The following is a 24,973-nucleotide window of genomic DNA, read 5'->3' as shown; positions in this document are numbered from 1 at the left end:
TGATCTAATTAATGATGACAAATTGAGATTGGATTGCAGAGGACTTTATAAGCATCCTTGATTTTTTTTTTAATTAATGACCTCAGAACGTGAGTAAGGATATAAGCAGGTTAATCAGCCTTTTCAGAAGGAAAATCTTTAACAATTTAAACTCTATTGAAGTGTTTGAAAACAAAAGCCTTTATAGTCTAAATTGAACAAAGTTTCTTGCATGCCCCCTCATACAACAAAGCCTTCTTGAAAACCATGCTGCAAAGGAACAAGCAGTGATTGTTTGTAAAGATGAGACAGAGTAGATTTTTGAGGTTGAGGGAGAAGCCCTCTGAATTGGGTGAACTAAGAACTTTAGCAGAATAGTGTCTCATTTATTGTGGGAGAATTCCCATATGCCCATGCATTGCAGTATCTCCTCCTGTTTCTGCAGCAGAAGAAAACAAGGCATTTCAAAAGTGTGCCACCTCCAATTGTTTTTGCTTTGTGGAAGTTGCATGCCGATCTTCCCCACCTGGAGCTCAAATAAATAAACAGCTGCACTCCCTTTTCCCCCTAAAAAATATTTGGCAATCACCTGCCACTAGCAGAACCTGTTAAATGGGGAAAAGCATGATTGCAGTAGGAAAGTAAAAATTAGAGTTGTATGTCAAGGTAAGTAAAAGTTAACATTACTGCCAAATGCAAGCTATCAAAAAATGAATCTGATCCACCCATCCCCAAAAGCAAGATACCACCTTATAAGTCATGAGACTCTTTTTTAAAAGACAAACAGGTTCTTCTTATTCTCTCCCAGGGTTTTGGGCCTTTAAAGGGTGCATCTGCTAAATATTTTAAAACTTTTCCTGATAATCACAAGAAGGCAGAAATTGCTTTAAGTTTTTAAATGAAAACTGAAATTTATTTGTCATTTTTTGATTCTGCTGAAGAAAGACACCAAGCCCTGCAAGACTTGCATAATTCAGGTGTTGGCAATACCTGAGTTTAGCAGTTTATTCTCATGCCCTGCAGTAGGTTGGAGCTGAGCTGGGTTGGTGCTTTCAGGGTTTGTTATGAAACATGGTGCTCTCCAAAGCTGCAATCCATGTTCCAGGCAGGCTCACTGGTTTTCCTGTTCTCAGTAAATTCAGCTGTACCTTCAACCATCAGAAAATGCTCAGATTTCAAACTTTCTTTGCTAGCAAAGCTGGATAATAGTGTGTGGGACATGCATGAAAGCAACTAAGTGGATTGTGCTGGTTGGGGTTAGTGAATTTGGAAAAGCTGCATTTTAAGGAAGCTGAAAAGAATGTACTTAAATTAGTCCACACAAGCAATAACAGGTTTTTGTGGTTGAGAGAACAGATTCCTTGGCTGGGCTATCTCAGTATTTCTATTTCAGATTGACTCATTCAATTTTTTTTTTTAAATACATTCTGTGTTCTGATCCACATAGTTAAATTTGGGATATTTTTTGCCAGTCTCTATAAAATGAATTAGAAGACTGTGCATAAGCATAGTGAAGCAGTGAGAGGGCAATTGGAGGTGTACGTTGCCTTGACTCAACAGTTCCTAATGATGTGTTCAGTGTTCTCTTAAATAATCTGTTCAAATAGTGCATCATTTCAGTAACTCTGGTGGTGTCCAGTATGTCCTGACTGCAGATTGTCTCTCAGTATCATAAATGAAAACTTTTTTTAAAGGCTGGTGACTGTCTCAGTGAATATACCTGAACGCTGTGCTGTGTTCCTGTGGAATCTTAGCTTTGTGATTGCTTGGTGGTGTTGGTCAGTGTCATTTGAGCTTTCCAGTTTCACCTTTAATGTTGTTTTTAAAGCTGTTGGGAGAGAGGGGTTGAACATGGCCTTGTTAGAGGATTTTGGGTTTGCCTCTCCTCAGAGGCTCCTGGTCAGCAGGGGTGTAGGCTGTGCTTGTTTGCACAGGGCAGTTGAGGAGGGTCCTTGTGAGATTCATTTGTCCAGGGGTTTGCAGCCCTCCCTGCGCAGACAGACTGGGCACCCGTGGGCCGCGCTGGGAGTAAATGTCTGCAGCCCAGTAGGTTCCCCAGCAACATTTATTTTACTGGTGATAGCCTCACTTGTTATGGCAGAGAGGAAGGGAAAAGATGGTGCAATCCAAAGGGGAAGAAGCCACCTGGAAGGAGAAAGCAGCAGATGAGAGAATGGGTTGCAGTTCAGGATGCAGGCGCTGCAGGCTGGTGCAGTGCTGGGAGCCGAGGCCTTCATGGCAGATCAGCAGAGCTGCTGTGCCTGGGCACTTGTCTCAGGTGAGAAGTGGCTCAGATTTGGCTTCTTTAAGCTCTCAGCAGCTGTGCCTGCCTCAAGAGGCTGCTTGCAGCACGTGTGGGCTCTTGGCCCAGGGCAGGTGTCATTTGTCACCATGCAGGGAGAGGTGGCATTTGTGTTTTCTTGCTTGAGGAGCTCCTGAGGTGTGTTTCCCTCTGTGTGACATTACAGGGCCTAACACCAAGGCTGCTCAGGCATAAGTAACTTGTCCTAGGTCATCTGCCTGGAAAGAGAGGAGCCAGGTTTATTGTCTTTGAAGGAGGTGCCTTTCTCACGGCAGGGAGGTGTTTTCAGGCTCACAAAGCTGGGAAGAACCAGCTCACCTGTGAGAACCAGTCAGGAGGGGACTGCTGGCTTCTGTTTGGGTTTTTATGCTTGAGTAAAATGAGCTCTCAGTGCATTCGGTTCCCATTAGACTGTAATTGTGTTTTTTCTCCATAATATCTTTGTCATGTATATTTTGTTTTTATTACCAGTTATCTTCTGTTACTCCTTACAAGTAGCTGTACAGACCTTTGAAGCAGTTTCTAGAAAATGCCTTGTGATGTAAGCTGTCTTGCTTTTTTTTTTCTGCTTTTTTATATCCCGTATTGTTTTGTAAATCCTACTAAGGCAGTGTAGCCTCTCTGTGTGAGCAGGAGTTTTGCTCTATGCTGTTTGACCAGTGCCCTCCATGGTGACAGAGCTGAACTGTGGTGCAGGACTGTGCTGTGAGGGACAGTTTGTACCCCATGCAATGAGGAGGGAAGTTATTTACTTAGTGTATGAACTGGTACTTGTCAGCACTGGGAACTGAAAATTTGACTTTCCTGCTTTGAGTGTGATCTTCAAACAGCACAGTCAGTGTGGGGCACCCAGCACGCCTGTCCTGCTGGGACAAAGCATCAGATGGTGTGAATGACCTCCTCTCCCCACTAGGATTTAGCTTCTTGGTTGCAATGTTTGTGGCTGATTCCCTCCCACTGTAACTGGAGATGAGTTAGAGCTCACTCCAGGGATCCTACACTACTCCTGGGATCTGCAAGTGAAAAAGCATGAGGCATTAGAATGGAGGATGGGGAGAGGTTGTGTCCCCCACTGGGAAAGAAGATCCCTCTGCTGTTTTGTACAAGCAATTTCTAGTTTTGCTGGCATTATAAATTTTTTCTTCTTTGTAATTTTAGTTTTAAAGTTTTAGCTATTTTTGAAGGAAAACTCAGAGGGGAAAAATTAGGAGCAAGCAACTTTTTTTGTTTTTATGGAGACTTTTTTGTCTATGTGGAGAGGAAAAAGCATAATTAAACATAATTTTCATCATTGCAACTTGCACAAAAAAAGCCCCACCTACTTTCATGAGAAAGGAATAAAGAGAATCATAATCCTGGATTAGGTATCTTTCACTACACATATATAAAAACAACACCGTGTGAAAAGGGCGAAAATATATAGTGTACATACACACACCAAACATACCAATGTGCCTCCAGCAGTATTACCAAAGGAATTAACTTTACAAGAAACAGCCACAGCCTGGAAAGAAGCCATTTTTCAAATAAAAGCTGAATGAGATTTGTGGTTTCTGAGAACTGTGAGAAGGAAGGGTTAAAAAAACATTTACAGATAAGAATAGCTGATGTTGGGAGATGAGTGAACATCTTCAAGTAGGGGAGGGTCACTATTTAAATCAGCTTTTCTCTTTTTTTTCCTCCTCTTAGTTAAAAATTGGCTTCTACTAAGAACAACATGTAGGATTAATGTAGTACTTTAAATCTTCAAAGTGCTGCACAAACATTACTTCCCTAATCAGCAAACACCTTTGCTTGGTAGGCAAATCAGGAGTGGAGTCGCCATTTTAGAGAAGGGAAACCGAGGTGCCAGAAGTGCCAAAGTTTCTCAACCAGTAGTTTTTGGAGAGGAATTTTTTTTTCTTTTTAATGCTTTGGTTTTTTGGTGGAGTGGTTTGTTTTTTTGGGGTTTTTTTTTTTGGTTGGTTGGTTGGTTTTTGGGGATTTTTTTGTCGTTGTTTTTGTTGTTTGTTTTTGGGAGGGGTTTTTTTTTGTTGTTGTTGTTTTTTTTTTTTTTTTTGTAGCATTCAACACGGGGACTGCCTCTGGGCTGGCATGTAAAAGCTGCTGAGCTCTCCTGGATTTCACAAGTGCTAGGCATGCAAAGCAGCCTGGCAGAGCTGAGAGAGGCATCAGCACAGTTGCCTCCTTACCTTTCCAAAGGTCACGGGTGCTGGCCCAAAGGGAGGCATCAGCTCCCAGGCAAGGAGGGTTTCCTAATAAGTTGTCAGTCTCCCCCATACCATTGATCTCTATAACCTAAACTTCTAACTTAGCACTGTTAGAAGATATTTCAACCCTACCAAAAAAAAAAAAAAATTTTGTGCAAAAACTATTTGAGTGGCTGTTGAATAAGTTGCTTTTGGGTAAATTTTTTCAGGGAGGCTGGTGCGAGAGATATTGCTCACTGTGTAGACAAAGACTGCCCTTGGAGATGATCATTCCTTTCTTTAGGTCGGCTGAAATACCGCATTTGTCATAGCTATTATGTGCCTGCCAACTCTGCACAGAGCACACAGCAGTTTGGAAGTGTGCTGAAGTGAGAATAATTGTGTGTTGCATTGATGATGCTCTGTGTGCTGAGGGTTTAGCTGCAGTGCTTGACAGGCCATATACTGTGAAGAAATTCCTACTTTGTTTTAAAAAGAAGTTTCCTGAGTAGGGATGGCTTCTATATAGAAGGAGCATGAACTTTATTATGCAATGGAAGTCTTTTCATGAGGTTTTGCTATGTGCAGGTGTGTCAGATTTGTTACTGTAAACACAGCAGGATACCTGCCCAAGTAAGAGCTTAGATCCTCTTGCAAACAGAGCTGAGTATTGATAAAAAAGTTACCATTTCCAGTTGTTCAAGATAACACTTAACACTTAAACTTTGGAACAAAACTTGGTGGAGCTGTAGGAGGAGAGTGCTACTTCTCCCTCATTTGTATTGTTTCATTTCTTTTTAAATACGTTCTGTGAGAGTTTTCTTAACAGAGCAAAATACTACATGTCTCATATGAAGCAGTATTTTATGGTCTGCTGATACATGTCAGCTGCTGACGTCCATCTGAATTCAGCTTTGTGGAAAGGTGAAAAATGTGCTAGAGGAAAGAGGAAAACAGCCCCTGAAGGCTGACCTGGCTTTACTAAACAAATGAGACAGGACTTGGGTCTACATTTTGTGGCCCTGTTGTTTTCCCCATTAGCCATGATGGCCATGCTGCCTTGGGGCTCTCCTCCCTGCATGTGTTGTGCCCTGAGGTGCACCAAGCTCTGCTCCTGGGGAGAGGAGATGATGCCCTGGAGAGGAGATGCCCTCCCTGCTCAGAAGCAGCCCTGCCTGTGTTTGGCTCCCAGCCCAGCCTTGGAGCCACTCCTGCCTTGTGATTTAGATGTGATCTGGGTAACATTGTGCAAGTCATTCCCTCTGCCTCTGCTCCCCCTCTTCCCTCTTTCCACATACCCACCCTCAAATACAGAACTGTGATCCCATGCTTTAAAACACTTTGACCCCTGATGTGAGATGTCTGAGGGGGGCAACTGGACACTGCTGCTTGCTGTGTGTGCCCTATCACTAGCTTTAGCTTTCATGTCTCTTATTTTGCTTTGTTTACAGGACATCAGAGTCTTTCTACAGACTAGCTTTTGAGGCAACTGAAACATGTCTTCAGGCTAAAATTTGCTGCTTGGGTTATTGCTTCCCCTGCTTGAGATACTGAGCTTTACCAGCACTGGGCCTGCCAGGTGTGAGAATTCCTGACACACAGGCCATTTGGGGGCTGTGGATAGAGGGAAAGCCTGTTCCTGTCTCTAGGCAGAGCACAGGGCTGTGCCAGTGCTGTGTTAGCTGTGGTGCTGAGTCTTATCAAACTCACCCTGCCACTTGTCAGGGCTCATTAGCTCAACTGTGTGAGCTGTGGTTGGGAGCTGCCTCCCTCCTGACCTTACAGTGGGAGAAAATGAGCTCAGGTTTGCTATCTGACCTTCACCCAGAGCTTCTTGGACCCCCCCCTTAAAAGGCAGGGCTGGAAGGGATTCCCATGGGGAAGGGATGTGAGCAGTGCCACTGGGCTTGATGCCCAGCCTGGAGAGTGTTTGCAGAGCCAGAGCAGAGCAGGCAGTGCATCCGCTCTGTTTGCATTTGAGCATCAGCACTGCCATGGGTGGGAGAGAGAGAGTCTTTCCATGAGATGTTTGTCCAGTGTCTGAAAACTGAATGATCCCTCTTTGTTAATCAGCAGGGTGGTGGCTGCTTTTGCAATGAGTTCCCTGTCTCCCATCTCTTCTCTTGCAAACCACTCATACAACTCATTCTTAGTCATTTTTTTAGACCCATACTTGGTGAGTTCTTGTAGGCATATGAGCAAACATGACTTCAACAACAGGGAGTCTGTGCCCCTCAGATATCCTACTAAAACCTCTTATGGTATTGGTACTCAGAAAGAAAGTGGTGAGGCCCTAGGGAAATCTTCAGAAGTGTTATCATTAGTTCTGTACAGTTTGATGAAGACAAAGCATGTGGACTGATCAGTTTCTACAGGGAATTCACAAATTTGACCTTTATTTGGCATTCCCTTTGTGTGCTGACTTCTCTGATGAGTCATTTTTGCCCATTTCCTTTGCCATGCCTCTTGAGGTTGGAGTCTGTCTTTCTGGGCTTGTTTTTCAGCAGCCTGATCTGTGCAAGATAAAGATGGGGAGAGCCGGGTTGTGCTGATGCTGCTGGCACTCAGAGGGAGCGCTGCAGCACAGGAGGAGCAGCTGCATGGGCGAGATGAGTTCCAGGGTGAATTTGCAGGGACACGTGCTGGAAGAAAACCATTTCCATGCTGCATGTCTGGTGTCAAGAAACAAAAATGCTCTGATGCTGTTAGTCACCCTGCTGATCTCAATCTGTTTAATGGTGTTATTTTGTTTCAGTGCAGTGGTATTCTGATGCATGTTTTGCAGCTTATTTCAGAGAAGCTTCTGAAACACAGAATTCATGGGTGCCTTTCGCTTAAGGAAGATGGCTTAGTAGCATGTTAAATGTTGATAAATCACCTGGCCAAGATTGATTCTGTTATTGATTGGCAATGAATGTCTCTTGACCTCTTTCCACCACACATATCAGAGCTGTTGGCAACCCTTGCCTCTGAGTGGGGGACTCCTGGGGTGCCCCTTACACTGGACCCTGGGATGGCACTGTGTCCACAGTGTGACCTCAGTGTGACCTGCTTGCTGGGGAAGTCAGCATTTCTCTGCTCCCTGGAGGGACAGAACTGAGCATGCAGGCAGGTGCTGGCTGCTGGGGGTGGTGCAGGATGGCCAGGTATTCCTGCATGCTGGGGTCTCAGGGCAGCTTTGCTGCCTTCAGCCTTTCCAGCATGGCTCAACAAGGGTGTAGCAGTTCACTCAACCTTTTAAAATGTTTTTCTTTTTTTTTTTTCTTTTCCCCTTTTTCCACTGGCCATACCAATCTGATTACACCTTCGAGGGATCATCTGCCCCTAAAGCTTAATTAAGGAGCTCGTCTGACTCGTCACTGACTCACCTGCCACTGTATGAGCTCATGTCTGACTTGTCCTAGGAAGATAGTGAAATATGTCAGGCTTCTCTGAAATATAGCAGGTTTTTTTGTTTTATTGCACCCCTGACATTGCTATTGGCTCCTGCAGAGGTGAGCAGAAAGATGACTGCCCCAACTTTGTTACTTTTATCTAAACTTAGTCGCTCAACTCTTTGTGCCTTGAAAAACCAGATGGAGTTTTGCTTGCACAGCTGTAGGTATGTTAGAGTTAATAAAAAAATATTAAAAATTAAATAACCTTTGAGTTTTGGCTTCAGGCAAACTAGGTGAAATGATGTGTTTTGGAGATGAATGCTCTTGCAGGAGGCAAGATGTAGCTTGCAGGAGAACATCTGCAACCAATCCATTCTGTATGAGATGGGGCCAAGACTTGTTTGTATCTCAGTACCTGTTCAAACATGTTATACCATAGCAAAAAGAGATTTTGAATGCATTGAGGAAGGGTGGGTAAGAAGGAAAAGAGACATCAAGCTGAATGTTTGCTTAATAGCCTTGATTTCTTCATTAAACTTTTAAGCACTTAAATTATCTGATTAGCTGCTTTCAGAGCACGGAACAGTTTTTCCTTTCTTTCTTTCTTCTTTTTTTCTTTCTTAAAAGAGGAAAAAAAGAAGAAAGAAGCATCTTGGTGCTGTGAGATGAGCTTGCTTTGTAACCTGGAGCAAATCCGCTAACTGTTTGCTGCTTTTCTGTACTCGCCCTGAGGACTGTTGGTGGAAGGATGTTCTGTAATACATCTGATCAAAGGCAGTGCAGAGGTTCAGTTACCAGGCTGCCTGCCTGGACCCTGGAATGCAGCTTCCCATCCAAAGCTCCTTGCCAGCTACTCCCATCTCCCATTCCCTTTGTCCTGTCGGAACTGCGTGGAGCATAAACTTCTTGCAGCTTGCAGAGCTCATTTGCCTGCCTTTAATTGTGCGTTTGAAATGCCTCTGAAGGCCTGTGGCAGCAGAGAACAGTTAGATGACTCAGGAGTGGCTGGAGTGGTGACACTGGCAATAGAAGCTCTAATGCTGAGGTTCTCTTATCATTGCACTGATGCTGCTCATCATCATATTGAGCTCTGCATTGTTTTGGGGTTTTTTTGTAAGACAACCCCAGAGATGTATGTGCAGCTGTATTTCTGGTTTGCACGTGTAGCTAATGTGGGTGTTGAAGGTGCGGGCTGTGTGTGACTGGGATTTGTTGTCAGTGGAATGTAGCAACTGTAAGTCAGATCTTTTTGCTTGTCTAGCAGACTGAATTCCTTGCTGAGGAGATGAGAGGACTGATTTGGGCTGATTCAGGTGGACATTGTGAACGCAGTGTCTCTCAAATATTTTCAGAGGAAAAGTGCATGCATTCCAAGTGGTCTGGTCTAGGGAGAGATGCGGTTGTAGTACTACATGGGTAGTATTTTGCTAGTGCTTAAAACCAGCAGACTGTTGGTTTTTTCTACCTTTTTGTCAAACCAAATCCTGCTGTGACTTCACCAAAATTGCTTGTGTAAGTGGGGCAACCCTGGTCATGTTCTGATCTTTGTCGAGACCTCAACACAGAAGCAAATTAAAGAATGGCAAGATGCACATGGACCTGTACCTCTGCTTTTGATGTCAACAGGGCTCTTCCACTTTGCACTGGCACTTCAGGGGTAGGTTATTCTTACTGCCAAGTCTCCATGCCTTTGTCAAATCCCTGATGACTCTTGGTGCTGCTGTTCACATGTGACAAGCTATCAGGAAGGCCTCCTACAGCTTGTCCACACTTGGTAGATAAACACCCATGGGAGGAATGGCCTTGCACTCTGTGCAGCGTTGCATGGACATGCAGACGCTGTGTCTGTGTAGGGCTGCAGCAATGGGCAGAGTCATTGGCTCTGGCACATTGCAGCTGGAATGTGATGGTTTAGGGGCTATGCAGAGATGGCTTCCTGTGCTTGAACAACTTCTTCTGCACGTCACACATGGGATCAGCATGTGACCAGCCAGCAGTCCCTGTAGCTGCACTGTGACAATGCTTTGAGCCAGGAGCACTGTTTGCCTTTGCCTTGCCCTGCAAGACTCATCCTGACCTGGAAAAAACAGTCAGGGTTCTGTTCAGGTGCAGATTATACCTCACTCCAGTGTGCTTAGGGCTTCAGACAAGAATTTAGGTAGCCCTCTTGTCCTTCCTTGAGCTTGCCCTTGCTGGGGCTGCATGAAGTGCCTGATACATATTTCAAGCTGCCCAAATGGGTCTCTGTTCTGATGCTCTGGTGGCTTATGCAATCTTCCATTCCTTCTTTCAGAGCTGAGTTGCCGTGACACTTTTGAGAAATAGCAGGCTCATCTCTGGAGAAATCCTCTTTTAGAAGGAGTTTCTGAAGTGATTGACTGTCTGGGGTGCTGTTTGCTTGCTTAGGAGCTCCCATCCCAAAATCCCTGAGAAAGATGGCTGAAGCCACTAATGGCACTCTTTTAGCCAAGCATTGGCTTAACACTCCAGTTTTATCCCTGTTGTGCGCAAACATTGCCTTGTTCCCAGAAATCTCTTTTGGCTCCTTATCTGAATTGGATGATGTAATTATGCCTCCCAGCCCATTATTGCAATGGGAAAATGGGTTCCTCTTGTTGGAATTTTCAAGGAGCTTGCTCCTTGGAGAAGCACACAGCCTGTGTGGGAATGGGGTGTTGGGGGTGTGTGTTTTGTTTAGTGTTTTTCCCCTTGGCTACACAAGCAGCTAAAACCTGTAACCTACAGGAGTTGGAAGCTTCATGCAGAAAATTAGCTTAGGTTGGTGGAAGAGTTGAGATCACATTTTTCTTGGCTAATTAAAGGATTAAAGGTGCAGAGATTTAGAGCGAACTGTCGGTGTGCTACAGGAGAGAACCTTTGATGGTTGAATCCAACTTGAGATTAAACAAATTGTATTTAAATAAGAAATACATGGCAACAGTTACGGTCTATCTGGGCCTCTCTATTCCTTGGTGCCCTTCAGGGTCAGGTAGATGGTGTGCTGTGGCTAGGGCTTCTCCTCACTCACCAATTTCCTTCTTCCCACATGCTTCCCTCTGGAGTGTTTGAATCTGTTGCCTCCACACTTTGTAAAATTGTCATTTTTCTCCTTCTAACCCAGTGCTTAGTGCAAAGGAGCCTTGCACTCCTCCTTACACAATAATGAACGGCTGTCCATCGTAGCAGTAGCATGGTCACATGCTTATTGTGTGTTTTGTAGTATCTCTGATGCTCTTTAGGGTTTTTCTGCATCCTGGTGCTTTGTTGTCTGCAGCTGGAGAGCTAAATGTTTACTCCCCTGTGAAATTTTTTTCTGTTGTTCAGTTGAGAAGCTGGTGGATGGAAAGAGTTGATTGTTCGATGGTGTCTTCCTCTACATAGTGGCTGGTAAAATTCTAGAGAGGCAGTGAACTTGTGCAGGTTCCAAGTCCTTGACTTCTTTGATTCCAGTTTATTGTATTCAGCGGGCTGCACTTGAAAATGGCTTGCTACTGTTAGTCCAGCCCTTCTCCTGCCTTTTCATTTGGACAGCATTACTTTCAGAGCTGCTAAGGGGATGCTTTCAAGTGTTGCCCTTGATAGCAGTTGCAGTGGTGCAGGCTTATGAGATTGAGGGTAGCTATCCCAGAACAAAGCTTGCTTTCTGCCAGGGCAGGAATTCACCTGCACAGCATGGTGCAGGGCAGCAGCGTGTTCTGCCCGTGGAGACTTTGCACCTTTCTCTGATGCACCACATATGAGCTGTAAGGAAAATGGGAGTGCCAGACAGTGTGAGTGAATAACTTCTGATGTTGCAACTCTGTCTTGTTTTGTTCCATTTTGTTTTACTCCTTTTTATTGAGGAGGGGACTTGCCTTTTGTTACCTGCCACCTATAGAAGATCATGACAGGGTTTTGTTTCCTTTTTTTTGTTGTTGTTGTGGCAATAGAGAAAATCACAAAATTGAAACTGGTAAATCATCTGCTGAGATTCCATAATCAGTCAAAAACATGGCATTACTTACTAATTGGGTGTGGTTAGTTGGGAAATCTGACTTTAAAATTATGTTTCCCAGGGAACTATTCCTGTTCTCATTGTTATCCAGTAACAAAGACTGCTTTTTGGTTGGGAAAGCAGTCTTGCTTTAAATGGGCTAGGTCTTCTCACAAAGCATCTGTTGCTTGGGGTCTTCAGAGCTTGCGTTTGCAAATGAAGCAGTGCAGAGTAGTGAGGTCTGCAGGGACAAAGGGCTGTTTGGTGTTTTCCTTGGAAAGCTATCTTCAGGTTGTGGTTGCAAGGATTTGCATCTGAAGTCCACATTAATTCCTTTTATATTTCCAGTTAGATCATGCAGATGGCATTATTATCTGTGCTACCAAGTGAAATAAATCAATTGCTAGGTATTGAGAGACTTGATGTTATCTATTTCCAATAAATTATAGATCTGTTGCTGTGTCATGGAGTATTTGGGTAGTCATTCCTTTGGAGTTTACCTAGCAGGCTTTTGAAGATCTGCCTGTGAAGTGCATCCAGCTCCATGCAAGCTTGTTTTATACATTTGTGCTTTCTTGCTGAAATTTCAAAGCAGCCTAAAAATCACAGATCTGGACTATGCTGTGTCCAAGCCTTCAATTTCTCCTGTGACATGTTACCGCACAATTCCCTTTGGCTTGCATGTCCTCTGGGATGTGGTTTTACATTCTACTCTTACGGGGCAGAAGATGCAAAACTGAAGATTACTTATTTCTCTGAGGGGGTAGGAAGGACTGCTGCTAACATTTTCTGAACTCGTTGCAAGCCCTCCTCCCTTCCTAAAGGCTGCTCTGTGGGACACCTTTCTTCCCTTTGCTGCAGTTGTGCAGCTCCAGGGAGTATGAGACAAAATGAAGGAGTACCCCAAACCTGGCATGGGCTTGTTGATCTTCCTAGCAGAGAGGATGCCACAGCATTGACCTCACTGGCTGGCTGGGGGTGAGGTGCTGTGTTTTTGAGCAGGGAATGTCCTGATGGCTGCTGCAGCAGCTCTGCTGTGTTCCTCAGCATGGAACTTGATGAATTGTTTCCCACGGTACGTAGGAAAATCAAGGTCTCAGTTCAGTAAGGCACTTGAGTGAGTGCATAACCTCTAGCACGTGAATATTCCCAGTGAAATCTCTTGGGTTCTGTTGGAGTCAGCAAGGCTGCTCCCAACCTTAAAGGTAGGCATCTGCTTAAACACCTTGCTGAATCATGTCTTGACTTTGAAAGTAGGCTCAGGAGAAACCACATGAGTTGACTCAAGGACTGTGCTTAGCTAGGTCATCGAGGATGGAAGGAGAAGGCTGAGGAGGAAGATCTGGGTAAAATAGAGATCCCAGAATTCTGCAAATGCTGGTAATAGCTGACTTTCTTGCTACTCATCCCCAAAGCTTAACTGCATGAATAAAAGATTTAAAGGTTTGACTTAGTCACCATTCATCCTAAATATTCTGGAGCTGCTGTCATGCTTCATTGACCTAAGATATGAGTTACTGCATCTTTATGACTTGCTCAGTTAGGTTTAATTTTTCTTTCCTAATCCTTATGTTTTCACTGTGACTCAGATCTAGAGTGTGGCCTTGTTTGGTCAGTAATTCCAGAAAACAGAGTGGTGTTTGCAGAAATGGTTTGGTTCAGTCTGGACTCTCTATTGCCTAGGAGGAGGAGAGGGCCCTTTTCTGCTGGTCTTCATACATGGGAAGAACATTTGTTCCTGCTTGGTGTCTCTGAGTTTGTTGCCTTGCTCACCATCCTGGACAGAAAAGCCTTGCTGACTTTTCACTTTAATTATCAATGAAATGCTCAGCAAGCAGGAGAACAATATTTGCATAGATGTAATTCTGGAAGTTGAGCGTAATGTGATCAGGAAATGGGACAGGCCCTGGCTGTTATCATGGAAGAGACTTGCTGGTACTTGCACTTAGCTTAAAATGTAATAACATCTGACTCAGGATAGTTTCCTGGACGTTAACAGAGAAGACTCAATGCCATTTGGCAAGGGTCTGGCACTGTCCTTTCTGCACAGGAACAAAAGAGATTTCTGGTGAATTCATACATTTGTTCTGAAAGGGCTTCTAACACTGCACTGACGATTTAGAGGGAAATGGTGTCCCTTGGAGCAGAAAAGCAGGGGCGTGCGTGTGTGTTTTCAGGACTTTTTTTCTGAGGTAGAAGCCAAGGAACAAGGCGCGCTTGCGTGCTGTGCCAGTGAAATCTCCCTGGGAAGACATGATGCTACTTGCAAGGTATGCACAAGACAAGACCAGAGGCGCCGCAGTGCTTGATTACTGTCAAGGACTCAGTTGGAACTTGCCTTTGCTCTTTGGCCTGCAGCATTTATGTAGAAATTGGGGACGCTGCTGCTTGCTTCCAAAGCTTTGCCTTGATGGGTCCTGCCCACATCTAGGCAGGGAGGAAGGAGCGGGGGGGCTCAGAGCCTATGAAGTAAACAGGAAAATTACTCACCTTAATGATGCATTTCACTGGCATTGCCACTCTGAGAGCCTGTCAGATTTAATATTTTCTGTCTTCCCTTCCATCACCTCCCATCGGTGTGATTAATAGTCTATTAGAAGGATGAAGTGGAGAGGTATCCACACCTTCCCTCAGGTGGAATAAACAGGAGGGGAAGCCAATGAGTAGGAGAAAGGGTATCACCTTTGTCCATCTGAGCCATTTGGTCTTTGTTGAGAATGCACATCCAGAAGAGTGCTCATTTACTGACTTGGTTGGTAGCCCTTGGATTTATTCCAGTTCACAGGTGAGCCACTTGGCCTCCCAGTTAGCTACCAGCCCTGCTCCATGGGGTACACTGGTCAGTTCCCCATCCAGAAACTGTCAGGGAGCAGTCCTGCACTTGGTCACAGCACAACAGCCATAGATAGCACTATAGGAAGGCAAGGGAAAAAAACCTAAATTATTTGTATGTGAAGTTTTTCAGGGATTATTTGCCCTTTTTGTACAGTACATTGAGTCTGAAAGCCAAGTCAAGAAAGAACAAATATGATAGAAAATTTATCTGGACAAAGGTGTTTAGTTTGAGAGGTCACAAGACACTAAACCTGTTTTTAGCTTGGAATTGCTTGAGCTTTCTTTCCTATATCAGAATGAATGAGCAAAGACTGTTTTGCATCTCCTGTGACTCTGTCCGTGCCCCAGCTAGGAAGCTGGGCCAGTATTTGACGTAAATACTTTTACCCTCACAACATGCTGACCCTCTGGTATTTTACAAGTAGGCCAGTCCTTTGGCATGAGCCAGAATTTGGGTGGAAATCTGTCACCATCTAGTAAAGTGTCCTGCTTCCCAGGGTGTTGAATGGCTGGTGCAGTCTGTGGCAGAGTGCCTGATAGTTCTGAGCCTGACTCTGACATTAATGTGCAGGCTTAGGATGTTGCTGATTGAAAAGACTATATTGCCAGACCAACGTTGTTGTTGTTTTTTAATGTGTTCTCGTGTCCAGCTTGGCTTCCCCCTGGTGTAACAGATACTGTACGAGTGACTCATTCACTTTCCTCTGAGTTATTAATGAAATCCCCTTATTTGCAAATGGAGGAACTAAAAGGAGTTTTGTACTAACATCTTACATTGGGCATTTGCTTGTACCCTGCTTCTTCCCCTGATCTTTAGCTGGTGTGGAGCTACCTGAATCTATGGCTGTGTCACAAATTGCAGAGGACGCAAAGCCTCTATCTACTCTCTATAGGGCTGCAAGACCTGAACCGCTTCTCTGGGACTTCTACTGCTGGCTCATGTTTTTGAAACCAGGTTAGAATTGGTGGGAGCAGACTAATTTTTGAGAGCTTTGGGATTTTTGCTTTGCTGTTTACTTTGTCTTAATTGAGCAACCTTTGTGTATTGCTGTGCTTCTTCCCTCATGGTTGAGTTCATCACCCTTTGACTTTCAGCAGGGGACAAAAGTGACAGGGAGATGCACTAAAAATTGGTGTCTGGTAACTCCAGACAATGTTTCCTCTAGCTGATTAGAGTTTTTGGAGTTTGGCTGGTAGGATGGAGCATGCTGCAACATGTGAACTTGAAACAAATGAGATCTGGAGGGCTAATAGGAAAGAATACAGCAGCTTTCCTCTTTGGCTGAGCCTGGAACACATGACTGTAAGAAAGTTGAATCCCCCACACCAAGCTAGGAAGAGGTTTGAAAGGGCCAACCTGGACTTTAAATAAAATAGTCAATGAGCAGAAGAGGTTCTGGTGCTCAGTATCAGAGGCCAAGGCATGTGCGTCAGGAGTAGTATGTGATGGGGAGGTTTTGCTGTTGGGAGCCTGAACACGTTCTTTTCAGTTCATTTCTGCATGCCTTTATAACAGAAATAAGATATGCATTAAAATACAGGTTGAATCAGATCTTAAATTCAGCTTTGAGCTCACACATTCCCTTACACAGAGGCATGCTGGCTTGAGCAGGCAGTGGTTAACTGTGCTACCAAAAGTTAAGCGAATGCTGAAGATTTTTTTTTTTTTACTAAAGCAAGTCCTGGAGGTTTTTGCCTGCAGCATTGGAGTATTCATTCTGGTGTAATGAGTAGAATTGCCTGGAAGGACTATTGCTGGTTATGTCACTGCTGAGTGTTCATCTGCTCTGACACTTGAGGTCATAGAATCGGCTTAGTTTCATGTAGGCAAACATGTGATATGTGTACTGTCCGCTCACTTGCATTACCTGCAAGCAGGTGAGTGTATTTTATAGAGATGCAAATATTTGTAACTCCAGTGTAGTGCTTTGTTAGCAGTGGGTTACCCTCCTGCTAGGAGGATGTGAAGTAGCCATGTGTCTTTGAGAGTAGCAGGCCTATAGAAGGAGGGGAGAAATGCAATGGAGTTATCCACAAAGCTGCTTTGGTGATCACTGTAATGATTAAAAATTTTACCATTCAATTTTGTTGGCTTACTAATTAATACTTAATAATTGAAGTGGATGTTTTCCAGATCCAATATTAAGTAATTCTTTAGACTAACGTTGATCACCCCTCACTATTCTGCTGGAATTTAACACATCATAGCCTGTAGGTGAGTTTGGGTAGAATGAGAGTGAACCTCCTATAGAGTATGTTTCTTAATGTTGTATATTCTGTGGTAGGCAAATAGGTTGCTAATTGGTTGTGCATTCATAATGGAGAAGTTGCTGACAGATGTAGATATTGAGGACGATGTTCAGCATCAGATCAGCTTGCCTTTCAGGAGATTTGCTCTCATTTCATACTTCTGCATCAAAAAAATCTCTGCTACAAAGCAATCTATTGGAAATGTACATTACTAAACATTGTAAGCATCTGAAACTTGTTTGCTACTGCTGAAGTTTTGATTTAGAAACTGGCAGAGAGACTGGATACAATACACAAGCAGGGTGTGAGCTGGGTGCACAAGCTAAGGCCATTTCACTGCAGGAGTCTTACGATTTTGGTTTTTAAATGAATTAATTTCAAAAATATTTAAATAATAGACTAGCAAAGGAAGGGAATTCATAGGTAAAGCTTGCCTCCAAAGTTTTGCATTTGAGTTTTCTTCCTCTTGATACAGGATACTTTTCAGTTGAATCTTTGTTGTTGTTGTTTGTTTTTAGAATGGTTTTCAAGCTGAACCTCAAGAGGTTTTCATTTGTTGATGAAGTAAGTCTGTAGATATGAAACTGAAATGTAAAAGCTGCCATATGTAAAGTTTTCACAGTTACAACAGTTTCATAGTGCAAAAGCAGTATGGGAAATGATCAGTGTTACTGCTGTCACTATCGTGCCTTTGCTGACAGTGTTAGGTAGAGGTGATACATCCTAATGGTTTTGAATTAAAACCCCCGGGGAGCCTCAAGTGAGATGCTGAATATTGTCATATAAAGAGTTATCTTTATTATCGTAAAGATGTGAGAATCTAGCAGATGCTCTCAATTCGGTATTTTTGGGAATTTCAGGGGGTGTTCTGTGCCATGTCCAGCTGTGCATATCCCCTTTTCATGCCGCCCTGCGAGGTGGGGTGTGTTGGCGGGCGGCGGGGCCCGGCAGCGCTGCTCACAGGGAGCTCCTGCAGGCAGGGCAGCGCGGAGCTCTCAGTGTGCCAAGGCCAGAGGCGGCTGTGCCTCTGCAGAGGGGCAGAGCTGCTGTTCCCCTTCGCTGCCCTGCGGCGGGACAGCGCAGGAGGGGCCCGTGAGGCTGCTCAGGGCCGGAGCAGCCCGGGGGCTGTGCAGGAGCAGCCCGGGGGGCCGCTCAGGGCCGGAGGAGCCCGGGGGCCGCTCAGCGCGGTGCCCGCGGCCGGGGAGCGGCTCCTGAATCCCTGTCCTCAGGCTATGTTTCTGCGCTCTCCTCCCTGCCACCCCTCCCCTTGCCCGTTTACCTAAGCAGGTCAGCACACACACACGCGCACCCGTATATTTATTTTTTCGCTAAGGTTTGCAGGCGCAGCAGCTGCCGGGTGGGAGTGCCGCCCGCCCCGGGCACCCCGCGCTGCCCGTGCCCGCTGCCCTGCGCTGTGCGCGGCGCTCCGGGCCCCGCACACCCGGGCTCGCTCGCTCCCCCCCCGGGCGCGGGGGGATGCGAGGCCCACCTGCCTGATGTCAACATCCCGGCGGGCGAGGCCAGCAGGAATGTGCCGCTCCCCGCCCGGCGCAGGTAATTAATCCCCGCGACTGACAGGTGGCAACAGGCGGCCCTTGGCTGCGGCTCCCGGGGAAAAGCGCTCGGAGGAAGGATTTTAATAACTCATCAGCGCCGTTCGTGAGCGCCTGGAGAGGCGGTGGGGACGGGGAGGGGGCAGGAGAGCCCCAGGGGAAAATGAAGTTTAAGTCTTTGCGAAGGCGAACCCCCTAGGGTGATTCACTGCCCTTCCTCAAGAGGGAAAAGAGTGTGACATGGTTTTTCCTTTGCCCCGGGGTGGAGAAATTTGGTAAATGCCTGCAAAGCACTGGTGGGGCAGCATCAGCATCCTCTGCTGCTCCCGTGCTCCAGGACATCACAGATGGAGGATGCTCGCAGGCATGCCTGGCTCCCTGGTGCCCGGGGCTTGAGGCTAAGGGTTGTTGCCACACCTGGTGGATCTATATCACTGGAACTGTTGGCCGTGCCCATCCATGGTTTGAATGCCAGCTATGCCCACTAGCAGCAAGCTATCCACTTTTCTCTGGAGCCTGGTGGGACAGAGGACTTCAAACTGAAGCTGCAACAAGTCAGCTCACAAGCCATGTGGTTAAGGTTATGCTGAGCTGAAAGTTGAATCTGAAAGGAGGTGTCCATGTGTGCATCACTCCTCTTTCACTGAGTGTCCTCTGGGTACACTCTTGGTTCCTAAGAGTGTGTGTGCATGTGCACACATGTGTTTGACGTGCCCCCACATGCTTCCAGCAGTTTTTTGTAAATGAAAAGTTAAATCATGGTCAAGCATAGCAAAAATCTTTAAAGTGGTTGTGTAAATTTCACTTTTTGTTCTTAGTTGGTAGCTTCCTTTCTTCCCACTGCCTTTTGTTTTCCTAAATAATTAAAACATGTTCAAATTATTTTCTGTTTCTTTGTGACTCTCCTTCTTTTCACCTGTGAATACTTTGGTGCAGGTAGCTATTCCGTTCCCACTCTTCTAACCTGTTCTTTTTTCCCCCCATCTTAGGGAGTTAATTTGGTAGGGGAGAAAGCATAGCTGATTGACAGCTTTGAAAACATCAAGTAAAATGAATCTAGTTAACTGAGTTGAACTAAAACATGACTGCTTGAAAGAAGCTTGCAAAAGATTTGAAAGACCTGTTGATGTGAGCAGGAGGGGCTCAGGGAGCTGTAATGCCTTAAGCCAGCCCCTGGGATCACCTTCAGGCTGACATCCCTCAGCATTTGTAGAGCTGACTGAACCCCACTCCTTTTAAAGATTTAGGAGCCATAATCCCTCTGCTGGATCAGATGGTAAAACAGATATTAGGGGTAGATTTCGAAAGTAGTGTTTGGGGGATTTCACTGCATCAGAGTTTTGCAGAGGAATTGAGTACTCAGTAAAAAGCCATTGTGGCTTGTATTACATTGAGCACTTCCTTTCAGGAGACTACAGTCCCTTCTAGCAAAAATTCTCCATTTGAGAGTCAAGAAGTGTTTTGTTTTTGCCTTTCAACTCTTTGTTGACACACCTTCAGTAGAAGGGGCTTACTAAAAAATCAGACAGGTGTTGCCTGATGGTAGCTGGCATGTGTATTGTGATACTGAATTACCAGCTAGGGTGCCAAGAGTGGGTAATACAGTATGTCTGCACAGGCAGGTGGGGAGAGCAGAGCTGCAGGCACTGGAACGTTTGCATCTTTCATTTTAAAATGTATTATTAAGCAAAATGCTAAATTTCTGACAGGCAGCAGTCAAACTCCAAGGAAAAGTTCAATGCCAAAGCTCTTTCCTCTCCCTCTTGAGTAGATAACACATTTTCAGGCTCAGCTCTTTTGTTTTAAATGGCTTTCACATCTGTTCTCTGGTGGAAGTGGTGTTGCACTCCTCAGGCTCCTCACAGCTTTGTTCCTAGTGCTAGATAATGGTTGTTGTCATCTTGTTGCCTGATAGGCTTTTTTGTTTGGTCAAACTCATTTTTTATATTGGTACTCCTAATTAATTTAGTTTTCCTGCTCGAGTGTGTTGATTAGTAGTCATGCTTTGAGTTGCTCACGATCTTACCCCTCATACAGTGAGTGTAAGTTCACAGCAAAGTGGTGAGCAGGGGGCCTGTCACCTCCTGCAGGGTGGGGTGGGGTGGGACCACTGAGGAGCAGCACCTGTGCCAAGAGGATGATCCTTCCTTTCAGGCACTATCTGAGTGCACAGACAGCTTCTGCCTCGGGTTTTCTTTCTGAAGTGCCTTTGCTTTGAAATCTATATACAATATCCTGTCTTCCTCTGTGGATATAGCGATTATCACTGATCCAGGACGAAGTCACTATGACCTAGTTGTTGGCATCTATTTATGCCAGTAAATGGCTGTGCATCAGGTTACTCCTGGTTGCAGCAAAGTTGGCGGGGTGGGGAAACTCAAGCCCATCTCTGTTTGACAGCAGGTACCCCGTGGACAGATTTACACCGGTGTTAAATGACTGTCCCTTCAGCGATTACGCGCTCACAGGCGGCTGTGCCTGGGGTAGATGTGAAATCATGGCTCTGTGCCATGTCCCCAAGCCCTGTGCAGTGCCTGTGAGGCTTGAACTCCTCCTGCAGTCAGGTGACAAAAAGCTCAGGCCCCTGTTGCCTCTTTTGACACTGCTGGGCACTGCCACTAAATCTTCCCATGTCCTGACTGTGCTCTGAGGCAGAGGTGGGCTCCTGGGCACCCTCCTCTCCTGACATGCCAAGTTCAAGTTGTTGGCCAGAACCTGCAGCTCTTGAGTCTGCCCTGTGTTTCTTTGTTGGATAGGCTTGTTCATCATAACCCATTAGCTCTTGGCTGTTTGCTTTGTGTGAATTTGGGGTGTATGTCCAATGCTTTCCTTGCTGGTTGTAGCCAGAGGAGTCAAACAGTTGGGGTGCCAAAGGGTGGATGAAGAGCAGATCCCTTTCTTGGCTCACAGAAGGGCTGTGCTGTTTGATCATGAGCCTCAGTATTCGTGCTGGTTTTGGATACACCTCAGTCCTTCTGAAAGCAGTGATTTTTGGTTTTCCCCTTTCTTGTAACCCCAGCTTTCTGTCTTTGAAGATACTATATGTAAAATTACAGTCAGCACCAGGAGTCCTGGTCAGTGACTGAGAGTGTATATCTCTTTCCATTTGTTCAATTCTCAGGATGCCTGCAGACACTGGACACGTTGCCTCCTGGCATATGCCATGCCCTCTGTGCACCCTGCTCTTCAATATTTATGCTTGCATTTCAGCCCATCACCTTTGGGTGCTCAATTCTTTATGCTTCAGTGACATTAAGGCATCCAAGTGATTAGTTGGCTTTTTGAGATTTTTGAGGCTTTCTGTACTTGAAACCTTCACAGTGCTATGAGCAAACTGATGTGTTGAAGGAAACAGTGCTTTACAGGTTTTCTTCCTTTTTAAATATAAGTGATTCTTTTTCTACCTCTTGAGACGGAAAGACAACATGGTGAGCTCACTCTTACCTTCAGTAAGGAATTGCTTTTTAATTAAAAAACAATAAGGAATTTCAGGTTTAAAAGATGTATGATACAAATCACCATCTAGATGTGTTTCACAACTTTTTTTTGTAATTGTTTGGCATGTTCCCCATTTCCGCAGGCTGGGTAAATCCTTTGTGGGCTTAATCTCTAGCCTGCAGGCACATAAAATACATTGCACAATTTGGCCTTTGCATTTTAAAGAAATCTTTTTATGTATCCTAAATACCTGTAGCATCTTTTCTGCCACATGGCGGGATGGTGTTGAGTGAGGAGGGAAGGGACTGGCTTGGCTTGTGTTTAATCCCTCTCTCCTACCCTGTGTCTCTTGCAAGTTTGGTTTTTCCTATGTTAGCAGTGTGTACACTCTGAAATGCAAATAATCCCTGACTATCACTAGCTAATCCTTTTCCTGCTGCATCATCTGCCACCCACCTTTGCACGCGCTGGCTCTCCCTGTCCCAGTGGGGTCCATGGCCACAGGGTGCTCCTGACCAGTATGAACCTGTCACTGCTGTGTTTGAACAGCTGGGAACGGGGCTCTATTAGCCCAGGGCTGCTAGAGACCTTTTCCTGTGAGGAAACAACCACCTTGGGCCTTTCACTTTTCCATGTCTGCAAGAACTGAGGACAGGGAGATGGGGAAATGCCAGCAATTCCTGTGGGTTAGGTTGTTACAGGGAGAGCTCTGCACTCAAAAATGTCTGAAAGCAGGAGAAAACTGAATGCCTCTGGAGCAGGGTTCTGAAAAACCTGCTGTGTTTTGGAGCAGCCTTACACAGGAGGGGAGACTGGACAGTCTCCTTCATGGGAGATATCCAGGAAAATGGGTTTAGGTTCTACAATACTGAACCACTTGGGAATAAGCAGATGCCTTTATTTTGGTGAGGGATTTTGAAAAGAAACCACCAACTTCAGCCTTGATGTTTTGCTGAGTTAAGGTTTCCAGATGTGAACACATGCCCTGAAAATGCTGCATTAGTTTACTGTTGTAGTGGAGAACATCTTAAGAGAAATCTAATATGCTCCAAATTAGCACAGTGAATAAGAGCATCTTGTTCTGTTCCAAGGGCTCATTGCATGGCCACAGCCTCCCTTTTGGAGCCAGCTGGTGGGTTATGCTCTAGGTTTTGGTCACTGTGGGCTGGTCTTTGGACTGTTCAACTCTTCTGGCCTTGGAAGAACAAAATACTGGATTTTATTTACCTCATTTTTGGATGTAATGATTTGAGTTCAGAAGTGAGGAGATTACTACAGAGATGTAGGAGATGATTTTAAAAGATGGCTGAAATGTCAGATTTGATATAACTCTCAAATTGATCAGGGTGTTGTTTTCGAGTACTGTTCAGTTCCAAGGTTGATGTTTTTGTTTAATCCTTCTGCAAGAGTAGGAGAGCTTCTTAGAAAACAGGATGAAACACTTTTATGTCTGTGGTTTTGAGTGCTTCCAGGATTACAGGATGCTGTGAAAAGAATAGCATCTGTTTTGTTAGGTGGGTGTTGGGTGTCCTTTGCAAGAGGGAGTGTGTGCCCAAGAGAAATAAAGGCTTTATTTGTTCGAGTAAATGAAGTGCTCTTTATCTGAAGATTTCTGCCTTTGGGGAAGTTAGGATGTAGATTTATGCTCTGCTGTTTTACAGCAGGTAAAGGTCTAGGGGTTTTGTCACTTCTCTGGAATTGTGGCTGTTGTACAAACAAATGCAGTGCGTGTGTACCAGTGGCTGGTGCTTTCAGTTACATGTACAAAGCCATCTCCATGTTACTGGCGTGCCTTCATCCCCAGCTGAACTTGTCTCTCTCTTTTGCTCTGTTCCCCATTCAGTATTCCACCGAACTGAAAAAGCTGTACTGCCAGATTGCCAAGACGTGTCCCATCCAGATCAAAGTGATGACCCCACCACCTCAGGGAGCTGTCATCAGGGCTATGCCAGTCTACAAGAAAGCTGAGCACGTCACTGAAGTGGTCAAACGCTGCCCGAACCACGAGCTGAGCCGGGAGTTCAACGAGGGTAAGGAGGGCAATGCTGTGCTGGCAGTCCCTCTGCAGAGCTGCTTGGCTGATGAGCAGCCACTGAGGGATGTGACAGCAGCTTCAGAGCAAACCTTCTGGAAACAGACCTCTCTGTGACACCTTGTGCAGCTTTTTATTTCCTATGCTTGGCAGGAAGGATCATGCAATCAGTGCTTTAGCTGTCCCTGTGCATGCTCGTCCTTGGGAGGAAAGCACTAAATAAACCTCGTGTCTGCCCAGGTCGGATGGATGTCTGTCCCCATGGCAGGCACTGCCCCTCTGGCAGCTCTGCTCTGCTTTTGCTCCTGCAATGAGAAGCAGCTGTTCTTGTGCTCAGGAATGAGCTTCCATGTGGCTGGGACTGGGATCTAGTAACAGGATGCAATATCATCTCCGTCCTTAATCCACGCCTCAGAGACAGAGGGGCTGTTTATCTCTGCCAGGGAAATGCTAAGTGCCAGCATCAACTGTAGGCAACGTTCTTCTACATGTAACACTCCCAGTTCAGTATAAATGTTTTAATCTTTTACTTGCTTCTCCTCACGTTGGTGAAGGAGCAGCTGTTTTTAAAGTGTCCTTTGGTTTTCTGCAAGCTCATGGGCTGGGTTCCATTTTGCCTTGGTCATTTAAGTTCAGATGAGCATCTGTTTTATTCTACATACATTATTTATCTCCTACTGTAAAAAACCCAGTTGGTGTCAGTTAGCAGCATGTCTTAGGAGTCTGGATCTCATTGCTGGTTACAGTGCAGCCAGCTAGACAAGCCCCAGAAATAAGCAAGGACTTGGGAGTGTAAAATCAGAGTGGAGTGAGACAGTTCTTCAAAATAGTTTTTTATATAAAAAAGTGCTTTTCTGACAGGACTGGATTTATTGAGGTTTGACACCATTCAATAATGAAGCTTTAAGAAAGGAGAAAAAACCCTATAAATTCTTATTCTGAAATAATTATTTCTGTAGAAATAGGCTGTATTTTGAGTAGGAAATGAACAGTTAATACCCAAAACAAATTCTTGAGATGAACCCATAGCAGGCTCCTCTCCTCA

At 45.0% G+C, this 24,973-nt stretch overlaps 1 protein-coding gene across 7 annotated transcripts in view; it reads left to right on the top strand.

The window, feature by feature from the left end:
- The window catches only part of TP63 (tumor protein p63), a 100,344-nt gene that overhangs the window by 55,181 nt on the left and 20,190 nt on the right, over positions 1–24,973 (top strand). For all 7 annotated transcript variants that reach the window (XM_064721060.1, XM_064721056.1, XM_064721054.1 and 4 more), the window contains exon 5: positions 23,740–23,926. In XM_064721060.1, the coding sequence (XP_064577130.1) occupies positions 23,740–23,926 (187 nt within the window). The remainder of the gene's footprint in view (positions 1–23,739; positions 23,927–24,973) is intronic.

The sequence above is a fragment of the Zonotrichia leucophrys genome, chromosome 9, assembly GCF_028769735.1.
Source record: "Zonotrichia leucophrys gambelii isolate GWCS_2022_RI chromosome 9, RI_Zleu_2.0, whole genome shotgun sequence".
NCBI lineage: Eukaryota > Metazoa > Chordata > Aves > Passeriformes > Passerellidae > Zonotrichia > Zonotrichia leucophrys.
The sequence above is the reverse complement of the archived record's forward strand: the minus strand, read 5'-3'. Positions and strand labels throughout refer to the sequence as shown.